Source organism: Pezoporus wallicus, unplaced genomic scaffold (genome assembly GCF_028554395.1).
Source record: "Pezoporus wallicus isolate ANWC-B61680 ecotype Strahan unplaced genomic scaffold, APGP_CSIRO_Pwel_v1 contig_1181, whole genome shotgun sequence".
NCBI classification, from domain to species: Eukaryota; Metazoa; Chordata; class Aves; order Psittaciformes; family Psittacidae; genus Pezoporus; species Pezoporus wallicus.
The window spans coordinates 407,923-420,279 of NW_026641428.1; the positions used below are offsets into that span (position 1 = coordinate 407,923).

Consider the following 12,357-nt stretch of genomic DNA (forward strand, 5'->3'; position numbering starts at 1 on the left):
TTCCACCAACTGCCCTGACACCCATCACTTGACCCAGTCCGCACATGCCTCAGCCTCTGCAGAGGCATTTCGTTCTCAGAGCAGTACCAGGCAAGCTTGTGTAAAAGCTCTGGCCACCTGTTTCGTGCTGGGCTGCTGTCCCCCAAAGCCGGACAGCTATCTACCAGAGGTCACAGAAGCTCCCACTGAGACAAGCTGGCCAGCAATATCAGACTGTCGACATCATAGCAGAGGGAAGAGAGAATCAGTCTAAGAAAACAAGTGTTTAATCAGGAAACAAGAAGACAAGGGATAAGAAACTGATTACAGGAGAGTAATACCCCAGCAAAAAGAAACATGATTGTACAACTCCGAACAAAACATCCTATGAGCCAGCAGTGCCCAATGAGGGATGCTCCTGAGAAAGAGCCCAAGCACTTCTGGCAGTCTCCAGGCAGCTCGGCACAGTCACGACTCTGACTGCCCAAGCTCCAGCCTCTGCCCTCAGCAGCTGCTGCAGAAAGCCGCAGAGGTGGCCCTGGCCCTGCTACTCCAGTCTTCAGCTTCTCTCAGCAGGAGGCGCTGAAAGGAATGAAGGGAGCATGGCTGGCTGTGCAGAGCAGTCCCAGCCTCTCCCGAAAGGAGGTGGTATGTGGAGTAAGAGAAGCCCATACAGAAAAAAAGTTTACATATTTATAAATGCCGAAATAAATATTTAAGACAGAATCCCCCACCCCCCTAACATGTGCGTGTTCACACTGCAAACTGCTCGCAGGACAGCCTTCAGGGGCTCTGGGAAAAAAGCAGTGACTACACCACGGGGCAGCCAGCTCAACTTCCTTCTTGTTTCCTGATGCTTCTGAAGCCTGCAGCCCACTGAGGAGGAGGAGGAAGAGCGAGCAAGCGGAGCGCCAACACACAACAGTGCTGGAGAGGAATGTCATGGTATAAATACATCAGATCAGTGGTTTCCAACAAGTTAAATCTAAAATAAAAAAGACACCAGAAGGAAGGATGGTGTAAATGGAACTACAACTATGCGGGACAAAGGGTTGTGTGTCCGTGGAGCTCCGCCTGCTGTCACGGCGAAAAGGTGGTCATTTCCAGAGAGACCCTTTGCCACAGCTCTTTTGTCTGCTTGCTGCGCTTTAAGTTCTGGAGAATATCATTGAACTGCATCATGCCCATGGGAGTCAGGCAGAAGGCGCTTCTGGCGCTGCGGATGGCATTCACAAAGTCATCATAGTCAGCTGGAGTGAGATGGATCAGACGATGATGGATGTACTGGATGGGAACAAGGAAAGAGCCTTTAGGTGTTTGCTCGTCACCCTCATTCTGTGACAGAGAAAGACTCAGTATCGCATGATCATGTTACCCCATGAGAGGTCCCAAGACTCAGAGGCTTTAACAGAGGACAGCTAGCTTAAAAGACATATCTTACAATCTAAACACAGACAAAGTAGAGGTTCCCTCAGAGCATCAAAATGCACTCCACAGCATCAGCAGGTGTTCCCTCCTTCATGAGCACTAAATTAGGCCATTGCACAGCACAAAAGGGCCAACTAATGCTCTACCCCACCACCCATCAGCATCTAACCCTCAAACCTTTCATTCTGCAGGTTATATACGTGGAAACCCAGCACATTCACTGCTGGGCTTACACTAACTTGCTACAAAATATCACTAGGCTTTACACTGTGCTTCTATCAGTTTCTCAACTAAGGCCCCAAAACTGCACGACCAGCTTTTGGGCTCAAGTGAAGAAGCTCTCATCTCTCCAAAGTATCACCTAATCCAACCTGGGCAACGTGTCTGCAGAACCACCCTTCTGATCAAGAGAAGCATGTACAGGAGGAGTGTCCTGTCTACACTGTTTTAGGGAACATGCGACACTGTTTTCAACGTAGAATCATAGAACAGTTAGGGTTGGAAAGGACCTTAAGATCATCTAGTCCCAGCTCCCCTGCCATGGGGAGGGACACCTCCCACTAAACCATGCCACCCACGGCTCTGTCCAACCTGGCCTAAACACTTGTCCTGATTTCAATAAATCCCAGGGTATCTCAATCTGTACTGGCAGCTGACCAAGCCACCTCCACCATTAGTGCCAGCACTGGTACACCAGCCAGCCATGCCCAGGCTTCACAAGCAGCGGAAGACAGGTTACAAACAAGGAAAGGCAAAAAAAAAGGCAGGCTATGAAGAGAGGTGGACAGGGGGCTTGAAAGCACAGCAAAGAAAAAGCATAGGAGTTAAAAGGTAAGGGTAGCATTTGGAGCGAGGAAGAAAGACGACAGGGAACACAGAACCACCCCATCCTTCACAGAGAGCACAGAGGCAAAAGGCCTTGAAAGAAGCAGTACAATGAGGTTGTTTGCATGCACTCTCCATACTGGCAAGTGATGCCTTTTCTTATCCCTCCTGAGGGAGACAGATGCATCAGGCAATGGACCAGTTCAGATACCAGTACACAAGGTCCCTTCTCCTCTGCACATGCACACACACAGACAGTACATGCATGCAGGGAAGCTTTGATAGGCAAGAAGGCAGGCCATACATTACCTGCATATATGCTTGCTGGCACCTCTGCACCAGCTGGTGGAAGGCTGGGGTGCGCAGGTGGTTGTGCACATGGGCAGGGTTGAGCCTCTGTAGAGCTTCCATGATGATCTCCTGGAGCACAAAAGGGCTCAGCACCCCCTTGGCTGCACCAACGCAAAACTGATGCACGTAGTTTACACCTGCACAGGAAGGAGAAGTCAGAACAACAGTGTTAAGGTAAGAGATACCAACTATTTCCCAGCAAGAGCCTGGATGTGGAGCACCTTCTTCTCAGTGTAATGTGTCCTCCAGCAGGCTTGAGGGAGACAGTCTAGCAAACGCATGGGGACAAGAGATCATCCTGATATATCCATCAGGTCTGAGTAGATACCAGGTACCACCTCAGTGACTGGTATTTCCCATGTCCACCTGTCTATTTCAAGTGGATATGAAAGAAAACTGACATGGCAAAGATAACTACAGAGGCAAGGATACACTGCACCTCCTCCCACTGCTTCTTGACTGCCCATCTAGGAAGCACCTAGATACCCCAGCACTGAGGCCTCAGGGAAGCTGGAGATAGTCAAGCTTCCCTATCACCGCCTGCAGTGCTAGTCCCCCAGCAGCAACAGCAGAAGCCATGCCACTAGACAGGTTGTTTGTAAAAGGGTGGTTTCTTTGAAGTTCTTACCGCTTATGAAAGAATTGAAAACACGAACCAACAAAAAAGATCCAAGAGCAAAGTGGAAGTAAAAACAAAAAACAAAACCCCAATTAACTGGTGGTTTGAGCACCTATTGCTATAAAAGGCCTTCACAGAAGCTGTAAATATACATAAGAAAGAGGAACACCTACAAGAAAGAATTACTGTTATAGAATGGAAGAGATACAAGCTCTGAGCCCTGTCCAACCCCATGCACTTCATCTAGTGCCTCAAAATTCAACAGCATGCCTACAGAACCCAGAAATGGGACAACTGCCGGGATGAAAGAGCAGCAGAAATCTTCTGAAACACTCTCAGAAATGGGACTGGATATCAGGCTCACCCACTCTTTGAAGTTTCACTCTTTGAAGAGCTTTTTCCCACCATAGTCCAAATCCCAGCAAGTGGATTTCTGATGAAGTACTGCTCTGAGCCTTACCTAACTTTGCAGCTAACCCAAGGAGCCATTTTACATCCTCTGTGTAGGGTGGGCTGCGGGAGAAGTTGTTGGGGTGGTCGTTGTGAGCTCTTCGGCCAAGCATCTCCAGAGCCAGCATCCCTGTGAGAAAGGGGCAGCCACAGTCAAGCAGCACTTCTGCCCAGTGAGACTCAGTCTAGCATTTCACTCACTGCAACGCAACCTGATTGGCCTGCCTTTCATCAGCAGAAAATTCCCTAGCGGCAAAGAGTCCAGAGAGACACAAAAGGCCCATCTTGGAGCCTGTCACTGCAGGAAGTATCTGCAAGAACATCTGGATCTGCTGCTCCAGGCTGGGAAATCTGCACAGCCATCACAGCTCACAAGAGCTGCAAAGAAATACTTCATTAAACAGCTACAGCAAGGTCAGTGAGATAGCCCCGAAGGCTGCACTACAGGAGGCGTCTTTGGAGGAGGATTTGCTCTAAATTTCGCAACAGAGAAGCTACCCAAACCAACCTACCCCTTTGCAAAGACAACAGGTCAACTCTGAGCTGCAGTATTGCCAAACTAAAAAGATGTCACTCATGCTATTAAAGTTCTTCAGGCAAATCCTCCCATTTAAACACTTCTAAAATACCAACAGGTGCCATGCCTTGATCTTCCAGACCGTCTTTCCCACCCCCACTTCTCTGTTATTGAGGCTATTAAACACCTTTCACGGCTTGCCACTTACCACTGCAATGTCTTCTATGACATCTGCACCCCTTTCTGGCTAACTCTCCAAGAAACTGAAGTTTCCTCCATTCCCGTCTTCAACTACCTAGCTGGAGAGGTAGAGGGCACATCCCTCAGTGCCTCTGAATATTATGGTATTATTAAACTAGAGGTGTGCCTTCACCATCCATGAGCAGCAGCAGCGGCTCACTTTTCACAGTCATATCCTTAGAGCCCTATCCATGCTCCTTTATGTACACCTGCTGAAAGGCAAGACTCTTCCCAGCTCTAACCCACTTCACTTTCTCTTCTATCCTGACAGCCCTCAACAGCAGCTGTTTGATCTTCTATTACTCTGCCTCCATTTTTAGCCTCCACATACTATAATGGATTTGCTTTCCCCATGTACCTAAGGTGCCATCACCCCCAACAGGTGCAGCAGCAAATTGCTTGCAACTGCCCTGAAGCCCTTGAGAAGGGGCCATAGAAACCCACTTGGCCGTCCTTACCAACTCGGTATGCAGAGTGGAGGTAGTGCAGACCTTGGGGGCTCACAGGCTGACTGTGCTGCTCATCCTCGGCAGGAAAACTCCCTGTAACAAGGGAGTTGGGCTGTGAGGACATGGTTGTCATGGAAGCCCCCTGAATCGCTGGGAACGTTGATCCTGCATGGACATTTCCTACTGAAGAGAGCAAAACAGCAGCATTAGGACCCTGCACCAGCCTAAAGGAAGGTTCACTTGGGCCATCATCTCTCTCACCTGACCACCCCCTGTCAATGTAGTATTCCCTAAACAGAACAATATAGCAACTACAAACCACAGACTTACAACTGGAATACAACAGGCTACAAATATCTCTATTTTCCTTGCAAGCTGGGTCTGGAGACAGTCGGTTACATGCTTGTCTATCTCTTTAGCAGTATACCATGAACATACACATCGTCCATGTTCTACACGTAAATACACGGGTTGACTCGAAGGTCTTTGCCATTATTAAATGAAATGTCTGGTTCTGATTTCTTCTCCAAGGAAATAAGCATGTGCATCTCTACAGCTGATAAGAAATTGCTGTGGAAAATCATGGAGCAGGAACAGTGTTAAGTCACTCGAAGATCAAGTCCAACATTGTGAGATTGCTCCACTTCTGTTCTAAGACAGCTTACCATGAGGGAAGAGTGTTACTGGAGACTAGCCTCCAATCCATCCTTGGAGAGAACAGCTATTGCATGCGCTCACAGCACATATCAAAGGTAAAAACAAGCAAGGAAATTTGAGAAGCTGTCACCTTCAGATACTTAACTAGCATGGGCAAAATCAAGGGAAATCACAGGAATATCCATTATGCACCACCTCAACTTGGAGAGACACCAATTAACACTGAGACAATAAGCTGTATTACTGACAAGGAACAGAGTATAACTGACTCTCCCTCTCAAGAAAGCTACAGAGAGAAAAAGAGCAAGGTTTGCTTGCCAGTTCCAGAGCAGAGATGCCACTAGGTGTGTGTGCACATTGTTACCCTTATTTTATGCTTCTCTGTGGTGCTGCTACACCAGCACCACCAAAGTGCTCCAAGTTCCGGTTTCTTTTCCTCTGCCATCTCCAGCTTTTTTTTAAATGTTTACCAGTGAACAGTTGAACACTCAAGAACAGTGTGCTCCCATGAAAAATCTGTCTGACCTCCTCAACCAAGCAGACACACAGTGCCAAACACCCACAAAGCAGGGTGAAATCTGTGCTGCATTTGAAGCCTGGTAAGAATAACCCGTAAGAATGAGCTGAATTGTAGCCAGAGCTCAAGCGTCACCACGTGATTAGGTACTCCAGGAACAGTGAAGCAGTATTTTAAGAACTGGAAACAGAAGTTTATGCAATCCATAAACAATGGCAACTGGAAAGGGTGGGGTTGTTTTTTCCTGTTATTATTTTAAGCACTCTAAGATGAGTTAGCAGTGCTGGAAGAATTCACAACTCTTTGGAGGAGTACCGAAATGGTTTCTCATGATTCAGAGTCACAGCATCAGCCCAGGACTACAGCTGCTTGCAAAAGACACTCTTCAGATCCTGAGGTCTTCAGGACTATTCTATTTGCTTTTGTGGTGGCTTTTGGCACCAAAATGCAAGATAAAAATAACTGAAAAGATTCTCCTGATAATCTGGATATGAAGGCTCTGAAGTATTTTCCCACATACCAGTTTTCCAGCACCTGGTGAGTTGCAAAGCAGTGATAAGCAAACATACAGAGGCAAACACTACAGCCTCTTGAGTGAGGGGATAACAGAGCTTTGGTCAACCATGACCCATTGGTGCAAAACCCCATGGCAATAAAAGCATGTCCACAGTTCAGTTAACATCTGCTCTTCCAGAGCTGCACACTACTTGATGGGTCTCCACCACCACTCTAGTCCCAACACAACATGTGAGTAACCAAACTGCCATTGAAATGATCCTGCCAAAACAGCTGTCCTCTCTACATTTCAGACACTGGCCACCTTCAACCCCTTCAGGCAGGAAAGACTTAGTACTATTAGTACTTAAAATTAGTTAAATTTAATAATTAGTTAAATTAATTGGTTAAATTTAATAACTAGTTAAAATTAGTACTATTGCAGCCAGTAGTGTGCCTGCTTCTTGCACTCTATTCTTCAGATCTTAAGGAACCACCTACTCAAGATCACCTATGCTCACCTTGCTAAGAAGAGAGGGGGGATAAATCTCTAGTTAAAGTCAGAACAGGCAGAATAGCTCCAACCAAACTTTAATCTGAGAAGCCAAAATAATCCCATACTGAAAATTTAGCTAAACAGAATTAAAGCTCCACTAGTTGAATCAGGCCCTCTCATGAATCCCAGTACCCCTGAGCATCTGTATCTTTAGGATAGAGTGGATTTGACCAGAACATTTCAGTGCAAGAACCCTGGCAGAACTTGTAATCAGTGCAGAGCAGGACTTGCCTGGAGTACAGCTAGGAAACGCAGTAAATAAACCTATGCTACACACAGCCCAGAGCTGTAACACTTACTTGCTACATTGGAAGACAATGACATTCCTGTCTCGCTGTGATAAGGATGCACCGCAATCTGCGTCATGGATGGGACGGGCACTCCAGGGAATGACACTGCTGTAGCTGCCAGCGATGGTGGTGTTACTGAGTAAGGATATTGTGCTCCTATGAAGGCTGGATGGACACCCTACAATAGAAAACAATATAGCAGTCGTGTCTAATTCGTCTGACTGCTTAGAAGTAGTCCAAAACACAATGTCCCCACACAAACCCCAGAGCATCGGAAGTCCAATCTGACAGGGAGGTGAAAGCACAGAAAGAAGCAGCACAGTAACTACCCACACCACATGACCATTACATATGCTTGCTCCTCCTTCTTTTAAATCTAATCAGTTTTAAGAAAACCACCCCAAGAGCTTTCAGAAATAGGCAGAAACTAAAATAACCCTTACTTGGTTTTCCCTCTATAGTCTCTATTTAGTCTGCAGGTCCTCAAGAAGACAAGCTTTCTGTCCAGTGCCTTCTGACAAACTATATAGCAATAAAAATTTAGAACTATTTATGTATTACATGTTATGCTCTCTTGAGACTTTCACTGCACCCACTGAAGGCTCCTCATTACGCAAAAACTGAACTGGGGAACCAAAGTAGCACCGCAGATCAGAAAGTAGTTGAGAGCAGAAGCTAGATCTCAAGCCATGGCAGGTCTGAGCTCCATGCTCTCCCCAGTCTGATATAATCCCTCTGGAAGCAGCTACACAAAGTCACTGTAAATGATCAAGCCACAGGCAACACTCACCTGTGGGTACGCCGAGCCAGGGACTGGGAAGACAGCTGGGCGTGGCATATGCTGGATAGTGTGTCCAATATACTGTGGGTTACAGGGGATGTGGGTCTGAAGGGTGGTGTAAGGATGAAGACCCTGCGTGTGTGTATGTGCCATTGCTGGCCCTGCCATTGTATGCTGCTGGTACATGGTTGACCCCACAGAGATCACAGGCATGACTGATGCTGTTGCTGTTACCGAAGTTGCCACTGTTACAGTGGTTGCCTCAGAGGTCACCCGGTTGTCTGTCAACCCACGTGCTGCTTCAGAGGCAGCCCGTGCACCACTAGCACTGCAGCCAGTGGCACCTTCTCTCTGGGCTGGGGTCCCACCAACAGTCTGTTCATAAAGCCAGTACCACTGGTGAGCTACTTCAAAGAGGACTTCTGGGTACACACCGCCTCCTTTGGCTGCCTCTTCTACTGCCATACAGGCCTTTTCCAGCATTGTATTATCCTGGGGGCAGTGAAAAAAAAACAGAAGTGAAGAATGCAACACCAGAAACACAGGAAGGCAAAACTACAACAGGAGAGAAGTATAAGGCACTCTAAAATGACTGATGCCATGGTGAGAAGGCAGACCACAGTTATGCAGCAGAATAACCAGAGTTATTTATGCAACAAAAGAAATGCACAAAACTGGGATAAAAGCTGTCCAGTGGCAGAAGAGCCAATCCCACAAGTAACATCCTTGATGTTAGAAATCAGCTTGTACTAGCTAGCCTCCATGTGACACTCACCTGTTCCTTACACTGCACCAGAGCCCTCTGGATCTCATTTGGGTTCAGGGCATGGGCATGGGGCAAGCAGCTGAGTGCTAGTTCAGCAGCTGCCCGCACCATGTTGGAGTCTCTGGCCCGAGAAGCTCTGTCTGCCAATGATGCCACCTCTGGGGGAGTCAGATGTCCATCCCAACACTCCACCAAGATGTTCAAGGCTGCGCTACCAATCTCCATGGCTTGCCCTAAAAGGAAGGGAGAAGATTCTCACACCACTGTATGCCCAGTGCAGTTCCAGTCAGCTTTCCCTCAACAGAAGGTGCACTCCTTGCTTCCTTCAGGAGTAGCAACAGAATCTAGCTGCTTCCCTTAGGTGGCTCTTCCTCCCAAAACCACATGACAGGCAAGAGCCCTCAATAAGCGAGCACAGAGTGATGGTACCATTATCAGAGTTTAGTTAAAGATACATCTGAGGTAGTGAGAGGAACTTGCTACAGCCTGGACTGATGCTCTATTTCCATCACGTCAGGAAAACATGCATTTTCAGGGGTGTTTATCATGCTCTAGAAGCCATGTGCATAGAGAGCAAGTAGTAGGTCTGGGTGTGAATAGGAGGACAGTGAAATGATGAACACGGACAAACAGCAAGTTCAGACTTGACAAATGACTGTGTCTTCAGCAGACCCCTGAAGAAGAATGTAAGACCAGTCTCTGTGAGAGAAGTGGTCTATGGCTCTGAAGAATGAAGCATGTTGTGCTTCAAACAAGAAACAGTTCACAAGAACATTCTAGGCTAAAGAAGCGCCTCTGTGTAAATCACTGGTCCTCAGCTTCTACTGCTATCTGTGCCAGCAGCTTACGTGGTTACCACAGCACATCAGCATCACCATTTTGGGGAATAAGCTTGCCTCCCTCCCCCTCCCTTCATGCCCAAAAGTAAGGTTCCCAATAATAGTTTTTCTGTAACCTGTGATCCAAGAGACATGGGAGGAGTATGTTCGAGACAGCCAATTAGGAGACACAAAGTTGTGCAGGCCTAGTGCATACAGCCCAATCTCGAAGGCGCAGAGGTGAAGGTTGCGGTGTGGTCCCTGGTGCCCACCACTGGAGGAAGGGTGGGTAAAGATAGAGGTACTGCTGTTTCCACCTGCTTTGATAAGGACTGTCTTGGCCAACTCAAAGTAGAAGTGAGCAGCTGCCTCTGAGGGCTGGTTTGGAACATGAGGAGCATGGCTCTCCAGCCGCCTCCCTTTGTACCTAGAAGAAAAAGAGGGACCTTTCAGACAGCAGCAAGTATGCCAGATTCACTAGCTGGAGTGCAGAGTTCCCATCTTTAGGGTCCAGAGGAAAAAAAGGAAACTCTCCCAAGGAAGTATCTTCTGATACACACATGCTCCCTGACATCAGGCTCAGAGGTTGCACTGGTATCATCCATTACCTGCCAACTTCCACAGTCTTTGCACGGGCTCCCCCACTGGCTCTCCTACTGCCACTGGAAGAGGAAGATCCCAGTGAATCACTTGAAGAACTGCTGATGCTGTCACTGTCCTGTCCTCTGCCCCAGGATGTTGTTGCCCATCCTCCACGTAGCGGACGCCGACTGAGTGTTGGAGAACTGTCAGAGGTGGTTTCAGGAGCACTGCTGTCTATACTAGCCATGCCTACATCAGAAGCAACATAGCAGTGTCACCAGGGTTGGTAAATGTAATGTGGGTAGGTAAACTCCTATCTGTATCACCTACAACCTCAACTAAGATCAGTCATGTCAGTCAGCCTTACAGCTGCCAGGCATTCAACTTTGCAAATTAAGAGAGATTAAATTAGTCAGTTTGGCCACAGCCATCAGTGACATTTTACAGTTCTCAGATTAAAAAGCAGAAGAGTCCAAGAACAACATGTCTTTATTTCCCCTTTCACACCATCCTGGCCCCTCACCCCATCTGCCAAGTTTTGTGGCAGAGTATAACAACAAGAAGCAAATAACACGTACAAAATCAAGTTCCACAGACTGTACAACTACGAACAAAAGCCTTCTGATATATGCTGCACAATTTACACAAAGCTTCTTCACATCCTCAGCCTCCAACTTACACCTTTCCCAAGAAAAGTATAAAGAGGCAGCAGCTCCTCTGAATTTGTTTCTAGACCCAGAAGCACAGTGCTTTACTCCCAGAGTCCAGCAATCATTCAGATCCGGATAACTAATCCATCACCTAGAACATATCTGGTGTGAGAAAGATATAGTAACTTGTCATACAGAAGTGGGCAGGAAATCTGAAGCAAAACCTATTTCTCCATGCCAAGCATCTCAGAGACAATCAGCTATGGCTGTAGTACAGGAAAGACTGACAAGTGGAATGAAAGAGCAAGGGAATTGCTGAAACCCCAGCAGGCTGCCTAGCACAGCACTAGATGCTGTATGAGCTCATCTGTTCCTACCTGTGTGTTTCTTCTTCTGCCTGACAGGTGAACCCCAGCATCTCCCATTGTATCCACCTCGGTTTCCAAGGGCCAGACGACTGGGGACCTTTCCCTCTTGTTTTAGGACAGTGGCCTCTGCAGCTGGCTCACAGGGGGACTTCTGAGAGTTGTCTGCATGAAGAGGACAGTGACAAGGTAAACATTATGATTTATTTCTGTGTATCTAAAACCAGATGTGGCCATTTAAAAGACATAAAAAGATGCAGGATTTTTATAAAATGAGTGCTATTGATGAGCAAGACTATCCCAGTTTTCTTTCACTATTAAGCATATCATTCAATACCAGGCCAAGAACATCTAATTTGAACTCCTCAAGATTTGGAAAAATTTGCTGCAACTATGGAAAAATTTTAGAATAAAGATGCTTCAGCAACCCTAACTTTATTGCAGTCATCCTCAGCTAGTATTGATCTCTTTGGAAAGAGTTAAGAGAGCACTTGCTTTCCACAAAATGCTGCTGTATGTGGTGCTTGCCACCAAAGTGGAAACACAGCTTGAAGAAAATCATGTTTCACTGAATCACAGAATCAGAAAATCAGCTAGGTTGGAAAACACCTTTAAGATCAAATCCAATCTCTATCCCAGGAATGCCAAGTCCACCACTAAACCATGTCACAAGGGCCTTGTCTACACAGTTTTTGAACACTTCCAGGGAGACTGATTCCACTGTTTCCCTGGGCACCCTGTTCCAATGTCTTACCACCCTTTCAGTGAAGAAATTTTTCCTAATATCCAGTCTAAATCTCCCCTGATGCAGCCTGAGGCCGGTACTTCTTGTCCTATCACTTGGATAGGGAAAGAGATCAGCCACCTCCTCTCTCCATCCTCCTTTCAGGTAGTAGAGATCCTCCCTGGTACCCCCTGAGCCTTCTCTTCTTCAGATTAAACAACCGAGTTTCCAGTTTCTCCCCAATGCCCTTCAGCAATCTTAGGTATTTATCTTGCATGACTGTTTTCTGACTCAGTGT

General features: G+C 46.9%; 1 protein-coding gene across 2 annotated transcripts in view; it reads right to left on the reverse strand.

The window, feature by feature from the left end:
• Window positions 1-244: 244 nt before the first annotated feature.
• Window positions 245-12,357, reverse strand: part of ZSWIM8 (zinc finger SWIM-type containing 8) — a 64,453-nt gene continuing 52,340 nt past the window's right edge. The window contains exons 17-26 of one of the 2 annotated variants that reach the window (XM_057423881.1): window positions 11,348-11,500; window positions 10,347-10,569; window positions 9,876-10,165; window positions 8,930-9,153; window positions 8,164-8,646; window positions 7,383-7,551; window positions 4,868-5,041; window positions 3,663-3,782; window positions 2,542-2,720; window positions 245-1,263 (exon numbers count right to left, since the gene is read on the reverse strand). In XM_057423881.1, the coding sequence (XP_057279864.1) occupies window positions 1,060-1,263; window positions 2,542-2,720; window positions 3,663-3,782; window positions 4,868-5,041; window positions 7,383-7,551; window positions 8,164-8,646; window positions 8,930-9,153; window positions 9,876-10,165; window positions 10,347-10,569; window positions 11,348-11,500 (2,219 nt within the window). In that variant the 3' untranslated portion in view covers window positions 245-1,059. The remainder of the gene's footprint in view (window positions 1,264-2,541; window positions 2,721-3,662; window positions 3,783-4,867; window positions 5,042-7,382; window positions 7,552-8,163; window positions 8,647-8,929; window positions 9,154-9,875; window positions 10,166-10,346; window positions 10,570-11,347; window positions 11,501-12,357) is intronic. The other variant, XM_057423882.1, reaches the window with a different exon arrangement.